General features: G+C 42.4%; 2 protein-coding genes across 13 annotated transcripts in view; both read right to left on the bottom strand.

Annotated features, from left to right (window-relative positions):
* The window catches only part of GARIN2 (golgi associated RAB2 interactor family member 2), a 39,576-nt gene extending 21,986 nt beyond the window's left edge, over positions 1-17,590 (bottom strand). For 3 of the 12 annotated variants that reach the window (XM_019009378.3, XM_055362147.2, XM_055362150.2), the window contains exons 1-5: positions 17,438-17,584; positions 9,209-9,295; positions 8,250-8,434; positions 3,284-3,483; positions 1,480-2,032 (exon numbers count right to left, since the gene is read on the bottom strand). In XM_019009378.3, the coding sequence (XP_018864923.3) occupies positions 1,480-2,032; positions 3,284-3,483; positions 8,250-8,408 (912 nt within the window). In that variant the 5' untranslated portion in view covers positions 8,409-8,434; positions 9,209-9,295; positions 17,438-17,584. Of the gene's footprint in view, positions 1-1,479; positions 2,033-3,283; positions 3,484-4,831; positions 5,086-6,406; positions 6,520-8,249; positions 8,435-9,208; positions 9,296-17,437 lie in introns of those variants that run through there. The other 9 variants (XM_063697910.1, XM_055362152.2, XM_019009379.3 and 6 more) reach the window with 8 other exon arrangements.
* Positions 6,231-8,232, bottom strand: LOC129526788 (splicing factor 3B subunit 4-like). The gene has a single exon (XM_063697916.1). It carries the CDS (start codon positions 7,298-7,300, stop codon positions 6,842-6,844), a length of 459 nt encoding a protein of 152 aa, XP_063553986.1. The 5' UTR covers positions 7,301-8,232; the 3' UTR covers positions 6,231-6,841.
* Positions 17,591-18,138: the final 548 nt, after the last annotated feature.

The raw sequence follows: 18,138 nt of genomic DNA, 5'->3' as shown, positions 1-18,138 counted from the left end.
GTGTAGAACTATGTGAATTTTTCCTAATTAAAAATTAGGTTTTTTTGTTTGTTTGTTTGTTTTTTGAGACAGGGTCTCACTCTGTTGCCCAGGCTGGAGTGCAATGGCACGATCTTGGCTCACTGCAACCTCCACCTCCCGGTTTCAAACAATTCTCCTGCCTCAGCCTCCCAGGTAGCTGGGATTACAGGCACCCACTACCACACTGGCTAATTTTTATTTTTTAGTAGAGACAGGGTTTTGCCATGTTGGCCAGGCTGGTCTCAAACTCCTGACCTCAGGTGATCTGCCCGCCTCGGTCTCCCAAAGTGCTGGGATTACAGACATGAGCCACTGTGCCCATCCCTACCATCTTTCTTTTCTTTTCTTTTGTGTTTTTTGAGACAGGGTGTGACTCTGTCACCCAGGCTCAAGAGCAGTGGCACGATCTCGGCTCACTGCACCCTCTGCCTCCAAGGGTCAAGTAATCCTCCCACCTCAGCCTCCCTAGTAGCTGGGACTACAGGCATACACCACCATGGCCAGCTAATTTTTGTATTTTTAGTAGAGATGGGGTTTCGCCATGTTTCCCAGGCTGGTCTCGAACTCCCAAGCTCAAGCAATCCACCTGTCTTGGCCTCCCAAAGTGCCGGGATTACAGATGGGAGCCACTGCACCAGCCTTTTTTCTATTGTGGACCTAGAGGAAGTTTTTCAGCAGTAGTCTTCAAACAGATCTCTTTACCTATAATCCATCCTGCCATTAGATTAATCTTTTAAAAACACAGCTCCTTCATTCCCTTACACAGGAGACTTTGGTCACTAAGGTTTGCCCAAAGAGTGAAGTTCTCACTTTTAAATTTGGCTCTCAAGTTTTTTAAGCAACTTTCCAGTCCTATATTCTACTATTCTCCACATATATTATTCTCCAGCCCAACTGAACGAAACATTTTTGGACGTGACTCTCTGTTTTTCCACTCTCTGGCCTTTTCTAAAGCCACTCACTTTGTTTTGTTTTTTATTATCCTATTTCCATCCTCATGTTTACCCATCGAAATTCCATCCCATCCTTCAAGGTACTGGGTACTGCTATATATTTTTAAACCGGAAATTAACCCTTACATTGTATTAATATCCTTATTTTAGAAGTGGGGAAACTGAGGCTCATGTGGATTCTGTGACTTGGGTGAAGTCACACAAGTAATATGAGCCGCAGGTTGAGAGTTCTAACTTGGTTCTGATTCTGATTCCAAAATTCTTTCCATTTCTGATGCTGGGCTAAGATTTATGTTAAGGGTGGTCACTGCCTATTTCAGGAGACATCTTACAACTCCTTTACACCAGGGTTCAGAGATTGAATCTCACTATTAAAGTTAGGTTTCTCGGAGTAGGTAGGTTCCATAGCATTTTGATAATCAATGTCAGCTAACCAAGAAGTGTGATCTCAGTAACCCCTCTAGTTCTCGATGGTTAAAGCATGAAAGTCTTCGGTGACACATACCTTCTCCTCTTGCTTGGCCCTGATTAAGTCATTGTTTTCAAACACCACTGTGACTCCCGAGCAGTTTGTAATATCAGAGCTGTCTGTGACTTCCGTGGCTTCTCTGACTTCTATGACTTCTGTGACAATTCTTACATCCGGGACCTCTGGGACCTCATTTTCTGGAAGATCTGTGACATCTGTGATGTTGGTGATGTCTGTGAATTCTGAGAAATCTATGCTGTCCCTGACATGTTCAGGGCTTGTACCTGCATACATGTATGGGGTCAGGATTTCTGTGAACGCGGTGACATCCGTCACATCCATGGAGCCTGTGATGTCTGTGCTATTCGTAATTCCTGAGAGACTTGAAACCTCCGACACTTTGGAAACTTTGGCTTTCTCCTGATTCAAGAGGGAGATGAGGGCCACCCATTGAGAAAACAAGGTGTCCTGTTTATATGCAGAGGTGCAGAGCTGTAAGTAGTAGGCTCGACCACTCACCAGCTTTACTTTCAGGCGCATGTTCTCCGCGTCATGCACAGAAAGAGTCACAAACTGCAGAGGGAGAAACCTGCAAACAAGCACACGGTAACATCATCTGGAGACCTGATGGGAGGCTTATAAAAAGGCCTTTCTTATATATATATATATTTGTTTGTTTGTTTGTTTGTTTTGAGACAAGGTCTCACTCTGTTGCCCACGTTGGAGTGCAGTGGTGATGCGATCATGGCTCACTGCAGCCTCGACTTCCTGTGCCTAAGTGATCCTCCCACCTCATCCTCCCGAGTAGCTGGGACAACAGGTATGTACCACCAATGCCTGGCTAATTTTTGCATTTTTTTGTAGAGACAAGGTTTCACCATGTTGCTCAGGCTGGTCTTGAATGCCTGGGCTCAAGCAATTCACCTGCCTTGGCTTCCCAAAGTACTGGGATTACAGGTGTGAGCCACCGTGCCCAGCCTCTTTCTTATATTTTATAGTAGTTTGAAGAGTGAGACTCAAGACACCAGACTTGCCTCCCAGATAGGTCTGGGTAGGGGCTCCTGAGGACCATCTCATCTTAATCATATGCCTAAGGCTCTGATGTATAAAAACGTCTGAATGGGCTGGGTGCAGTGGCTCACGCCTGTAATCCCAGCAGTTTGGGAGGCCAAGGCGGGTGGATCACCTGAGGTCAGGAGTTCAATACCAGCCTGACCAATATGGTGAAACCCTGTCTCTACTAAAAATACAAAAATTAGCTGAGCGTGGTGGTGTGTGCCTGTAGTCCCAGCTACTCGGGAGGCTGAGACAGGAGAATCACTTGAACTGGGAGGTGGAGGTTGTAGTGAGCCAAGATCGTGCCACTGCACTCTAGCCTGGGTGACAGTGCAAGACTCCATCTCAAAAACAAAACACGTCAGAATATCAATTATTTACCATGAGAAAGTGTCCATTTAAATTAATCCTTCAAAGTTGACTTAAAGTTAAGCAATTTGCTCATGATCATAGACCAAGTTAGTGGCTGAGACAGGACCAGAGCTAATTCTGCTGGAAGCTGGGATGCTGTGGAAGAGGAGGCATGTTCTAGAAAGGCAGTTTATTATGAGTCTTCAGTTCCTGTTAATTAGATTTAGTTTTTTAAAAATTAACTGCCTGTTGGATACCCATTGTCATACATGATTTCACCCGTCTTCAAGGATGCTCCTCTTTGTCATTTGCAGCAGGGAGTGCGAGTAACATGCTCCACTGGTGCAATTGTCATCAGTGTTTCCGTTTTCAGATCCACAGGGCTAATGCACATCTTCTGAGAGATCTTTAACCTCTTCTCTTTGTAACTCACCTGGTGAGCACTAGTTTCTCTGCAGGAGGAGATGTCAGGAGACTTTTAAACAGGGTTTCTGTATCTTTTTGGGCACCAGGTGTCAGATGGGCCAGTAGCATCACATTGGGGATCTTGTGGGTGGAGCTGGAAGAACAGATGCCTATGGTCACCCAGTTGGCTTGGTTATGAAGGTAAATGGATTCACCTCTTCTGTTGACCTGAGTGCAGAAAACAGGAAAAGGCGTTATATGATGAAATGTGTGGCTTTGACAACCTTGCTTGCCTGAGAAGTGTAAGAGAGGGCAGGAAATAAAGGAGGAATGAACCATGATATATTTGTTCCTTCACTTGCTCGTGCTAATTCTTGGAGATACCGCAGGGAACAGACACGGTCTCTGACCCATGGGGGCCTACCAGGGAAGGCAAACATTAAACAATTTAAGCATGTGACTAATTATTACTATAAGAAGTTTTACCAAGTACAAGTCCAGGATGTTACGGGAGCACATAACAGAGGACTTGACTTAGCTTAGACTGGGGAGACAGGCAGTGATATTCTGGTAACAGTTAGGTCTTGGGAGGTACACACATTTACACATAAGTTTAAAGTGTTACTGACATAAAAGACAAACAGCATACAAATTTACAAATAATATGCAATATTCTTTAGTCTTTAGTTTAAATTCCATAGAGCCAAGTAATAAATTCCACAAACTCTTGCCAAACTCTTCTTATATTTATAACCTTAGAAGTATAGACAACAGTAAAATGTAGTAAAAGAATAGGAATGATGAGTTTTGAATATTTATTGCCCTTATTTTAGATATAATGTAAGTTTATAAAATTTAATTTTTAAGAATTTAATTTTTTTTTTAGGTGCAGTCTCGTTCTGTTGCCCAGGCTGGAGTGCCACGGTGCAATCTCGGCTTACTACAACCTCTGCCTCCCAGGTTCAAATGATTCTCCTGTCTCAGCCTCCCAAGTAGCTGGGATTACAGGCACATGCCACCAAGCCCGGCTAATTTTTGTATTTTTAGGAGAGACGGGGCTTCACCATGTTGGTGGGGCTGGTCTCGAACTCCTGACCTCGGGTGATCCACCCACTTTGGCCTACCAAAGTGCTGGGATTACAGGCGTGAGCCGCTGTGTCTGGCCTATAATTTAATTTTTAATAATGGCTGTGTTTAACAACTGACTTGCAAATTTCCTGAACACGTACCAATCGACCAGTTCTGGCACACCCCTGGATATGGAGTCATGGAAGTCTCCCCTGAGGAAGAGACCTCTAGCTGATACCTGAACTATGTGGGAGATAAACTGGCTGGGTTGAGAGGAGAGGTTTCCAGGCAGAGGAACAGCATGTATAAAAACCCTGAAGTCCAAGAAACTTGGCCAGTAAAATATCTGCCACTTGGTAGAAGAAGAGACTGGAGGATGGGCAGACAGGGAAATGAAGGAAGGCAGAGAGGAGCTACACTGTAGTTTCTCAGCTGTATGATAACTGGTTCAATTAAAAAATACATCATTGAAAGAAAGAGGTTGTAGCTCACATTATTGATAACTTACCCAAACTGTGTCCCTCTTCTTCTGGATTAACAGAATCCTGGTTTTGTCCAACATCATGGCTCAGGGATGATGACCCAGCTCAGGGATTAAATCCTGATTAACTTAAATGGGTAGTGGTGGTTCCACTCCACACCCCTTGCCAGTGACTGGTTTCAGCAGTGGCATGTGACCAGCAAGACATACAGGAGGTATCCTCCAACCCTGGAAAACCTTTCTCAGAGCCACCAGGAGACAGAGCCACCAGGATAAGATGAATATCTTCTACTGCTGGCAGCTGTCATTGTCCTGTTTGGATGTGATGCCCTGAGGGGAGCTGGCTTGAAGGTGACAGAGCAAAAAGAGAGAATTGGGGTCTTCTACTGGGAGTGAGCTGATACCCTGGGGCTCTTTCACTCTATTTGAGATAATTGCTCTCTTTTAAATTTTTTAAAAAATATTTATTTGTTTGTTTTTAGAGACAAAGTCTTGTCTTATCATCCAGGCTGGAGTGCAGTAGCGCCATCCTAGCTCACTGCAGCCTGGAGCTCCTGGGCTTAAGCAATCCTCCCTCCTCAGCCTCCCGAGTAGCTAGGAATACAGGTGTGCAGCACTGCACCCTGCTAATTTTTAAAAATGTTTTTAGAGATGGGATCTCACTTGTTGCCCAGGTCAGTCTTGAACCTGGCCTCAAGCGATCCTCCTGCCTTGTCCTTTCAAAGTACTGGGATTATAGCCATGAGCCACTGCACCCAGCCTAATTGTTTTTCTTTTTTCATTTAAACCTGTTCAGTCAGGAATCTTGGTAACTTGCTGCCAAAGACATGCTAACCAGGTGGGGTTGTGCATCTTGAAGGATATGAGTTATCAAATTACGATGGGGGCAACGTCTGACCTATAGACTGCTAACTACCCCCAATGTTGGACAAGTACTATGTAATTTCATTAGAGTGTGCAAAAGGTAACTAACTTGGAAACGGCACAGGATGAAAGGTGAAAAAATGAAAACATCATTAGTAGGAAAGAAGTATGTATAAGGTAAAGTACATCAAATCATGACTTGTCACATGTGTTCTAGGGACATCACTAAAACATTAGATGTTTTGGGAGGCTTCACCTCCTGCCTATGGTATACTGGAGGTGGGTAGCTCACACTAGTACTCAAGTATGAGTGCAGAGAACGTGTTAATGGAAGATGAAGTCTCCTTACATTTTTTTTTTAAACAAGGAGTTTAGTTTTGTTTTCTCTGTGCATTTGCAAAATACTCAGGACCAACATAAAAAAGAAATACCTCCTGTGGAAAAAGTTACATTAAAAAGGGGAATGGGGTGGGGGTGCTGAAAGGGATTAGTGCCTTAGCCCCAAGGAGCTACAGCATCTCTGATTGGTCCAAGGTATCGAAAAGATATTGGGAAGATGTAATAGGAGGAAGAAAAATGTGAATTTACTGAGGGAGAGGGCTCCAAAGCGGGCCTCGAGAGGCAACTGGTGGCTGGGGAGTGGGTCTGGTTGGAGGGAGAGGCTGGTAGCCATAGGGTGTGGGTTGTGGAGGGCCAGTGTATCCATGGGGGGCATCAGTGGAGGAAGTCCACGCATACCATGTGGAGGCATAGGACCTGGGTGACCCATGGGAGATCAGAATGGAGGCCCTCGGGGGGGCATGCCCATTGGAGGAGGTCCAGGATGAGGCATTCCAGGTGGTGGTTGGGGCGGTGGCTGTCCCCCAGAGCCTGGGTGTCCAGAATGGGGATGTCCTAAACCATGAGGTCCATGGTGTGCCAGCTGCATCTGAGACATCCCTGGATGGGGCACTCCTCCTGGTGGGAATGGGTGAGCTTGGGAGTGTCCATGACCAGGATGTCCTGCCCCTGGGGTTCCTGCCGATGGTGGGCCATGTCCTGCAGCCTCAGGAGGCATAGGTGGTGGGGCATGGCTGGGGGTATCCCAGGTGGGAGGGCTCCAGGAGGCGGCACTGGGGGTGGGAAGGAGCCAGGAGGAGGCATGCCTGGTGGAGGAAGCCCAGACCCCAATGATTATACCACAGGATTGGGGGCAGAGGGTGAAGGAGGTGCATCTGCCAACAGCTGATGAGGGCGGTCAGGCTGGGAGAACGGGTTCTGAGCTGCCAGAAGTCGTCCGGCTGCTAATCCATGGCGCTCACCCTTGGAGTCCTTCTCGAAGGCATAAGATACGGTGATAGGGTGGTTACAGAGATACTGCCCATTCATGGCTTCAATTGCTGCAACTGAAGCATCAAACGAAGCAAAATTAATAAAGGCATAACCTTTGGAGTTGCCTGTGTCAGGGTCCCACATAATCCTGGGGGTTTGTAAGATGACTCCAAAGGCGCTGAAAGTATCATAAAGCAACTTCTCATCAATCTCAGGGTCCAGGTTCCCAATGAAAATGTTGGCCCCTACATCCAGGTTTTTGTCGTGAGCTGATGCCTTGTTCACCCGTATTGGCTTCCCATAGAGTCTGATCATGTTCATGATCTTAATGGCATAGTCAGCATCATCCTCACTCAAGAATTCACAAAGTCATAGCCTTGGTGCTGGCCAGTGACTCTATCCTTTGGCATGTGGGTATTGACTACTGGTCCAGCCTGGAGAAACAGTTCCCACAGCAGCGGTTCACTAACCTTCTCATTCAGGCCCCCCATGTACACAGTGGCATCCTGGTTCCGCTCGGAGATCGGCCTGGTAGCCATGGCAAAAGAGCTCCTGCCATCCTCTTCTTGCCTTTTGAAGTGTCTGTTGTCCTCCCTTGTCACCCCTCTGTGAAATCAGCTGAGCAGCTTCTCGAATGTGTTAAGAGTTAGAGGTAATAGCTCAGTGTTTAGTGTTAGACTTTGTTATGGAATTTCTAGGAACTTTAGAGGTATGACCCCTATCATTGAACTCATTTCACCATTTCTTTGTCTGAATATTTTAATGTTGAATGTTTAGAGAAAAGTTAGCATTGCTCCCAAATGCATAGAAATGCAGTTTCATTCATAATGTAGGGACATTCTTATGAGAAGGAAGCTTTTCTCCCTGACAATTTACCTTCGGAACTAGGAGTTAAGATTCATTGTAATCCCTAGTCATAGATGTTCTTTAGAATGTCTTCTACGCCTAAGAAAGAAGTTATCTGTATGTTTCCCTGTGGCGGGAAATGCCAAAAACGGCTTCATGTAATTTTGGGAAGATTATGATGGAATGGCAATTATGGTAGAGTTAAGACAGAAGTCCTTCACAAGAGTTTTGGGGACATTTGAAGTAAATGTCCTTTAACATTGTAATTATTTCAGGTTTTTTAAAGTTCCCAAACTGTTCTCTTTTGTAGTATCACACATTCCCTTGGCACATTTAAAACAATTCTCCTACCATCCTTTTCAGTTTTCTTTGAGAAACTTACTGAAGTTATTGGAACTTAACTCAGGCCTTGAATATGATTTACCTGGATAAAATTGCTCTCTAACATGGGAGGAGATACAAAAGGGGCATACTCTCCTCCATCCAACATATTTTGAAGATCTCTCGGATCATGGGAGTGTGGGGTGCAGAGAGCATCTTGCTTATTGATCCTCATGGTAGACTTGCTGGTGTTCTTCTTCATTGCGCTTGCACATAAACATAAAAAAACTGAGGGAATGGAAACACAATTAATGGATACAGAGAGAATTTAATATCATAATTAAGTTGCTTCATTTATTAATTCAGAAAATTTTATCAATATCTGTGATATGTTTGGCACTGCACCAGGCACTTGTATTAATACATACATCTAAACAGGACTGATAAGATCTCTGCCCTCATTCAGCTTACACTCTATGGGGAGACAGGTAGTAAGCAAGCCAAAAGAAACTCAAATAAGATGTTGGATGATAGGGACTATCAGGACTTGAAAACAGATACATATAGTAAAAAATGACCAGGGTATAGGGCTGGAGACACCTATTAGGGTATCAGGAAAGGCTTCTCTAGGAGGTCTCTCAATATATTCCCCCACAGACCATTATTTTCTATCTTCCAAATTGATGGTACCCTCTTCATCATGCAGGATTCTCCAATCCCTTTTTGTAAGCAGGGTATCAAAGCTATACTAAACTGAGAAAACTTTTTCCAGACTATTCACCCATAACTGAGGCTTAGCTCTTGGTTGCATGCTCCTTATGAGACTCTAAGTCGGTGGAAAAATTGCCTTCCACAACACTGGTCCCTGCTGCCAAGGGGACCACTGCTATAGGCAGCATCTTCAGTATATTAAGTCTCCAGGAGAGAGAAAGAAGAAAATAAATCTTGGAAAGTAAAGTAAGTAGAAGAAGGAAGAGGGAAAGGAAGGAAAAGAGAAAAGGGCAGGAGAGGATGTGGCCATGCAGCCCACATGGTTTATCTGTAAGAACCATCAAATCTCACCTCAACTCAGGCCGAGCCACAGTCCTCTCTAGGAGATGAAGTTTTTAACTCACTTCACTTTGAGCTTCCTCCTTTTCATGATGAAATCTTTTGTAAAAGAAACAACAAAAAGAAAATCAAATGTATACAGGCCAGGCACAATGGCTCACACTTATAATCCCAGCACTTTGGGAGGCCAAGATGGGCCGATTACTTGAGCCCAGGAGTTTGAGAACAGCCTGGGCAACATAGCAAGATCTTGTCTCTACAAAAAATACAGAAATTAGCCAGGTATGGTGGTGCATGCCTATAGTTCCAGCTACTTGGGAGGTTGAGGTGAGAGGATCACCTGAGCCTGGGAGGTTGAGGCTACAGTGAGCTACGATCTTGTCACTGCACTCCAGCCTGGGCAACAGAGCGAGAGCCTGTCTCAAAAAGAAAAAAAAAAAGCGCTAATTTGTATACAAAAGAAACTAATTTCAATTCTAAACCTTACTGTTATTTCAAGTGTGAGGTCAAGGCCTCAGAAAGAGTTAGAGTTCTCCTAAGTATACTGGGTAGGTGAAGCGGAGTCCGAGGCTGCTGTCTATGTCTGAGCTGAGCTCATGTTGTTGATGATCCTCACCGTGGTCTTTTGGTGAGTGGAACCAGAGTCATAGCTCATAATTGGCCTGAAACTGCCAAACAGTGGAATCCTGAGCTCATATGGCCAATGAGGATATTTGATAATGTGGCAAAGGAAGCAGTACAGACTGTATTACCTGGGTTGCATTTAATTGCTGTTTAAAGTGTGCTCCTTACGATTACCTGAAAACCTTTTGTTGACATCTTCTAGTAAGATTAAGAAAGCTCCTGGCCAGGTGCGGTAGCTCACGCCTATAATCCCAGCACTTTAAGAGGCCAAGGCGGGCAGATCACCTTAGGTCAGGAGTTCAAGATCAGCCTGGCCTGGCCAACGTCATGAAATCCTGTCTCTACTGAAAATATAAAAATTAGCCTGGCGTGGTGACAGGTGCCTGTAATCCCAGCTATTCGGGAGACTGAGGCAGGAGAATCACTTGAACATGAGAGGTGGAGGTTGCAGTGAGCCAAGACTGTGCCATTGCACTGCAGGCTGGGCGACAAGAGCAAAACTCTATCAAAAAAAAAAAAAAAGAAAGAAAGAAAAGAAAAAGAAAAGAAAAGAAAAAGAAAGCTCCAGTATGAAACTTGTCAGAGGCTTAGAAGAAGGTCCTAAAGACTAGAGTGGAGCCCTTTAAGAAATGCACAGAGGATGATGGCACAGGAACAACAGCTAGATATTGTGTGGGAAAATTCCCATAAGAAAGCATTATTTAGGAGGCCAAGGTGGGTGGATCACCTGAGGTCAGGGGTTCGAGAACAGCCTGGCCAACATGGCGAAACCCCATCTCTACTAAAAAACACAAAAATTAGCCAGGTGTGGTGGCATGCACCTGTAGTCTCAGCTACTTCTAAAGGCCTCTCTAGGAGGTCTCTCAATATAGGCCCACTTGGGAGGCTGAGGCAGGAGAATTGCTTGAACCCGGGAGGCGGAGATGGCAGTGAGCTGAGATCGTGCCACTGCACTCCAGCCTGGGCGACAGAGCAAGACTCTGTCTCAAAACACACACACACACACACACACACACACACACACACACACACAACCAAAAAGAAAGCATTAAGTTGTATAATTAGCAGCATGTTTCCTTTCTTAGTGGCACATAAAATAATAATATATCTTATAATTGGTGGATCTTAGATTTGAGGAGATGCAGTAGCCAACTCTTGTTCATACAGAGTTAAGTGAAAGAGTGCACATTTTGGAAAAACAATTCACTCTGAGAAAATGAAAATACTGCATACTGGAGGGTGTGTCTATGGTTTACACTTGCTAATCAGGATATGCCACATGGCTGCTGGGATAGCGAAAGGCCCTTTCCACTGCTGCCGTTTAGGAGATCTCCAGAATCCCTTGCATCTGAGAATTCTCCTTCCAGAGAGCAAAGAGTGGATGATCTCCCAGAGGAAAAGGTGTAGCTGTGGATTCAGGACACAGAGAGGGAGGAGGAAATGAGAGGAAAGGAAGGAATTCAAGGATATTTGCAGCCACGACTGGGTCTCGCCCCTCTCGTCCTTTTTGAACAAAGTTGAGTTTAGCTGAGGAGCAGAAAGTGTTAACAGGCTCTTTTATCAACTTTGCTGTGATGTTCTAAATAATTGTTCTGGAATTATTTTTACACTTTTGGATTATGTGTATAGCTGAGAAGTGTGTGCTAAATTTTGCCTGGTTTTGTTGTAATTGTGATTTGAGATACCTGTGCACTACACCCCTCACCCCACCAACATCTCCAATTATCCTAGTTAATTAGTCCAGGCTTGGGCGTGGTGGCTCACACCTGTAATCTTAGCACTTTGAGGCTGAGAGGGGCGCGGTGGCTCATGCCTATAATCCCAGCACTTTAAGAGGCCAAGGTGGGCAGATAACCTTAGGTCAGGAGTTCAAGATCAGCCTGGCCAACATTGTGAAACCCTGACTCTACTGAAAATATAAAAATTAGCCTGGCATGGTGACAGGTGCCTGTAATCCCAGCTACTCGAGAGACTGAGGCAGGAGAATCACTTGAACATGGGAGGTAGATCACCAGGTCAGGAGTTCGAGACCAGCCTGACCAACATGGTGAAACCCCATCTCTACTAAAAATACAATTAACCGGGTGTGGTGGCGCATGCCTGTAATCACAGCTACTTGCGACACTGAAGCAGGTGAATCTCTTGAACCTGGGAGGCGGAGGTTGCAGTGAGCCAAGATTGTGCCACTGCACTCTAGCCTGTGTGACAGAGCAAAACTCTGTCTTGGGGGAAAAAATAGTTTAGGCTCTTAAAACAGAGGGATGGTTCTGTGAAGCCATCATTTTGGCCACAGCACACACACACACACACACACACACACATACACACACACACACCCCCCCTCATCATCGTATATTTTACCAATGGTAAAATTAACTATTTACTAGGTTCACTCTTTTTTTTTTTTTTTTCTACAGGGTCTTGCTCTGTCACCCAGGCTGGAGTGCAATGGAGTGATCTTGGCTCACTGCAGCCTTGACTTCCTGGGCTCAAGTGATCCTCCCACCTCAGCCTCCCGAGTAGTTGGGACCACAGGCCTGTGCCATCACACCTGGCTAATTTTTGTAGTTTTTTGTAGAGACGGGATTTCACCATGTTGCCCAGGCTGGTCTCCAACTCCTGAGCTCAACCAATCTGCCCACCTCGGCCTCCCAAAGTGCTAGGATTATAGGTGTGAGTCACTGTGCCTGGCCTTAGGTTCACTATGAATATCTGGAGACAGTATTCAAGTTTTGGTGTATGTCTTTCCAGTTTTACAAATAGATTTTTCACTTAATTTCTTTCTTTCTGTTTTTTTTTGTTTGTTTGTTTTTTGTTTTTGTTTTTGTTTTTGTTTTGAGACAGGGTCTTGCTCTGTCACACAGGCTGGAGTGCAGTGGTGTGATCATTGCTCACTGCAGCCTCAACCTCCCCAGCCCAAGTGATCCTCCCACCTCAGCCTCCTGAATAGTTGGTATTACAGGTACATGCTACCATACCCAGCTAATTTTTTTTTTTTTTTTGTAGAAATTGGGTCTTCCTGTGTTGCCCAGGCTGGTCTCAAACTCCTGGGCTCAAGTGATCCACCCGCTTTGGCCTCCCAAAGGGCTGGGATTATAGGCATGAGCCACTGTGCTTGGCCTACTTAATTTCTACATATCTATATCTATATAGATAGATATATTTCTATCTATATATCTATAGATATATATCTATATCTATATAGATAGATATCTATATCTATATATAGATATCTATATCTATATATAGATCTATATCTATAGATATAGATATACATATATTTCTATATATCTATATATATCTATCTATATCTATATCTATATATATCTAGATATAGATATATATGGATATCTAGATATATAGATATCTGTACCTAGATATCTAGATATATAGAGATATAGATAGATATCTATATCTAGATATATAGAGACATAGATATCTATATCTAGATATATAGAGATATAGATAGATATATGGATATATATAGATATATAGAGATATAGATAGATATATGGATATATAGAGATATATAGAGATATAGATAGATACATGGATATATATAGATATATAGAGCTATATCTCTATCTAGATATTGATATATATAGATATATAGAGATATATCTATATCTAGATAGATATATAGCTCTATATATCTATATATACATATATCTATATCTATATATCTATATATACATATATATCTATATCTATATATACATATATATCTATATCTATATATCTATATATACATATATATCTATATCTATATACCTATATATACATATATATCTATATCTATATATCTATATATATGTCTATATCTATATATCTATATATACATATCTATATATCCATATATACATATATATCTATATCTATATATCTATATATACATATATATCTATATCTATATATCTATATATACGTATATATCTATATATACATATATATCTATATCTATATATCTATATATACGTATATATCTATATATACATATATATCTATATCTATATATCTATATATACATATATATCTATATCTATATATCTATATATACGTATATATCTATATATACATATATATCTATATCTATATATCTATATATACGTATATATCTATATATACATATATATCTATATCTATATATCTATATATACATATATATCTATATCTATATATCTATATATACATATATATCTATATCTATATATCTATATATACATATATATCTATATCTATATATCTATATATACATATATATCTATATCTATATATCTATATATCGATATCCGGATATATATCTATATATCTATATATCTATATATATCTGTATATCTATATATAGATATATAGATCTGTATATATAGATATCTATATCTACACACATACATATATAAGTAATATATGTTAAAATATGTGTAATATATATTAATATATCCCCATAACCTTAATTTTTTTTTTTAAAACAGCAGCTATCAATCATGGTGTCAAGCTATTTGGAACATGACAATGTCTTGTAAAGAGTGGCAAAATAATTGTGGCCTGTGGTTAAACTGATGCTTAAGAAATGATTTTCTTTTAAAAAGAAACAGATGGTTTCTGGGTTCTCTCCTGATAAGCTCCTTGCACTCTGCTTTGCCTTCTTGGTGTGCGGGCACAGTAGAGACAGGCAATCAAGCCTGAGAATCAGTTCAGACCCCACCCTCTGATCCAATCACCTTACTAAGATATCATAATTAACTTTGGTGACTCAAAAATACATGTTGATTGTTCAAGGTGTTAGGTAGGGAAAGAAAAGAAAGAAACAAACAAAACTACTTGTTGAATGAAAGTGAGAATTAAAGCAGGGTTGTTATGGGCTATCATGGAAACACAGAGCTAGCTCCATGGCACAGACACATGGAATCTTTTGTCACAAGTTATTCTATCACGACTGTGTATTAATCTTCACAATCATAGCTTATATTTTTCCAATAATGTTTGCCTTTTGCTAGGCCCATTCAATGTCCTATTCATCTAATTAAGCAGGCAGGATGCAGAGCTATGTTGCAGGGAAGGGCTTTTGCTGCGCTGCAGAGCAAGGATGGCACAAAGAATGGAGTTTTATTTGAGATGGATGAGCTTGTTCTATCACTAGCTGATCCCTTGCGGTCTTTGTTACTTCTTTTAACCAGTACTTTTTCTCCCTCTCAATCCTTTCTCTTGTTTTTCAAGTTCCAACTGAATGGTGATTCATTCAGCAGACAGCTACATTAGGTTGTAGTTTTCTGCAGAATTACAGTATAGTTTTCATTTGACAAAGTGTAGTTGGCTACTTTTAGTAAAAGAAAAGAGAGATTCCTTATTAAATCGGATTACAGATCGGAAACCAACGCTAGTTCTTCTGTAGGAAAACCAAGCAATGTGCTGTATGTGTTTCAAGAGGGAGCCACTTCAGCTGCTCTCTAGACGTTCCATGGTGTCGTCAGGGCTTCCCTATCTGTGTATACTGTTTCAAGGATGATCAAGCCTCCATTAGGGCTGAGAACTACTATTCTTAGATACGGATATGGGATTGTTCACCCTGTGGTAGGGGTGGGGTGCCTTTATTTTCCTGGGGATGAATGCAGTCATCTGGAAATTTTTGGAAATGTGACAGCTTGAGTGTTCATGGCCATTGGGAAGGGGAGAGAGTGGGAATCTGAAAAGCCAGTGTTGCACTGTCTTGGTTGGCTTTTCTGACTGCCTAATTCAGAGGGATGTCTGTACATGCCCCTAAAATGTCCTCTACAAATGTTTCCTATTGACCATTACCATGTGGTCTTTTCCCTCCAATATTTTATTATAAAAAGTTTCAAACCTCTGGCAAAGTTGAAAGATTTCTATGGTGAAACCAACTACCTGGATTCTGGGTCTTTTTACTGTGTTATTTGTCTGTAATTACATGATGGCTGTTTTTTTTTGAGATGGAGTCTCGCTCCATCACCCAGGCTGGAGTGCAGTGGTGTGATCTTGGCTCACTGCAACCTCTACCTCCTGGGTTCAAGTGATTCTCATGCTTCAGCCTCCTGAGTAGCTGGGATTAGAGGCGCCCGCCACCATGGCTGGCAAATTTTTGTATTTTTAGTAGAGACAAAGTTTTGCCATGTTGGCCACGCTGGTCTCGAACTTCTGACCTCAGGTGATCCACCTGCCTCAGCCTCCCAAAGTGCTGGGATTACAGGCATGAGTCACCACACCTGGCTACATGATAGCTCTTAAATGACAGCATTTACCTGTCACTCATTAAAGCTGTTCTCTGTGCTCTTTGGAGCTTTGAGATTAATTATTCCCAGCACTTTGAAGTGTGGCATTTACCTGGGTGATTTTTCCCAAGATTCTTACTATACTAATAAACATATTTTTAGGCTAGGTCCAGCACAATTCTAGGTTGCAGTTCTGGTTGCACCTTTGCAGGAGTCTAACTGTTGTGGCTTCTGTCTCTTGAAAATGATATCCCCGTGTCCAACCTTTCAGCTTTGAAGAGAAAGCCTTGTGTTCTGAATCTTTGAAACATTTGAGTAATTAAAAAGGGCTGTTTCCCCCAAAATTTACTCAATTCTCAGTCTTTGAGAATTTTTTCTTATGGAAGAAAAAATTGGGATAACAGTCTGAAAAATCAAAATTTCAAAACAGGCCGGGCACAATGGCTCACGCCTGTAATCCCAGAACTTTGGGAGGCCAAGGCAGGTGGATCTCTTGAGGTCAGGAGTTTGAGACCAGCCTGGCCAACATGGCGAAACCCTGTCTCTACTAATATTACAAAAATTAGCCAGGCATGGTGGTGTGTGCCTGTAGTCCCAGCTACTTGGGAGGCTGAGGCACGAGAGCGGCTTGAACCTGGGAGGTGGAGGTTGCAGTGGGTCGAGATCGTGCCACTGCACTCCAGCCTGGGCAACAGAGTGAAACTGTGTCTCAAAAAAAAAAAAAAAAAAAAAGAAAGAAAAGAACAAAAGGCTGGGCACAGTGGCTCACGCCTGTAATCCCAGCATTTTGGGAGGCTGAGGCAGGTAGATCACCTGAGGTCAGGAGTTAAAGACCAGCCTGGCCAACATGTGAAACCCCATCTCTACAAAAATACAAAAAAAAAAAAATTAGCTGGGCATGATGGGCAATGCCTATAACCCTGTCTCTACTTAAAAAAAAAAAAATACAAAATTAGGTGGGCGTGATGGCACACACTTGTAATCCCAGCTACTCGGCAGGCTGAGGCAGGAGAATCACTTGAACCCAGGAGGCAGAGGTTGTGGTGAGCCAAGATCGTGCCATTGCACTCCAGTCTGGGTGACAAAGCGAGACTCTGTCTCAAAAAAAAAAAAAAAAAAAAAAAAATTAAAAACAATCCAGAAAACATGCTTTCATTTCAAACTCAAACTCTCAATGAAATTATTTCTAAGAAAAAGAAAGCAGTCACCAGGTGTTAAGTCTCTCGGCTTTTCAGCTTGTTCTGGTTGAGGTAGAAGAAATGAAACTAGAAGGAGAAGAGGAAGATGGAAAAAAATAGACATTCTGCCCTCGAATTACCAGAATTAATCGAACTATTCATTTCCTTCTCCTTCAGTTTCAAACCCAAGTTGCGGTAATGAGACAGTCACTTACCAACAGGTGGGGCTGAAATAGATCTCTGGAGATCTCCTGGATGTCGACTAGGAAAATAATCTCCAAATAGCCCGTTTCCACTCTTTTCACATTTCTTTAGCAGGTGTTTATGTCTACTCAGCAGGCAACTAACCACTTAGTAAAAGAAGCACAGGCCAGGCTGCTCTGGGCATTGTTCTGTTGCTGCTGCATCATAATCATACTGTGCTGACATAGTCTCTGCAGTAAGAGAAGAATGGCACTGGGGAGGAGCAGCCGTGCAGGTCTGCCCCTGAGAGGAAGTGTGGTCAGCATTCCCATGGAGCCCTGACCAGACCGCTCAGGAGTGGGCATTCAGGTGGTGGTGTGAAGTTTTCAGAGGATTTCTTGGAGAGAAAAGTCAATTTAGCAATAGTATAACCACGGGAAAAATATCAGACTTTACATCATTGATCATACAATTAATAATTTATTATTCACTTTCCCTATATCCCAAGTTTCAGAGACTTAAACATATTTAAGGCACTTTGAGCCTCTGTGAAGAAAAGCGTTAAAAGAATATAGCATTTTTAGAGGGAAACTGCTTAGAAACAGAGCTGAGTCCGGGCGCAGTGGCTCATGCCTGCAATCCCAGCACTTTGGGAGAGCAAGGCAGGAGGACTGCTTGAGCCCAAGAGTTTGAGACCAACCTGGGCAACACAGTGATACCCCATTTCTATTGA

Source organism: Gorilla gorilla, chromosome 15, assembly GCF_029281585.2.
Source record: "Gorilla gorilla gorilla isolate KB3781 chromosome 15, NHGRI_mGorGor1-v2.1_pri, whole genome shotgun sequence".
In the NCBI taxonomy this organism is placed as follows: Eukaryota; Metazoa; Chordata; class Mammalia; order Primates; family Hominidae; genus Gorilla; species Gorilla gorilla.
This window is presented reverse-complemented; position numbering and strand designations above follow the sequence as displayed.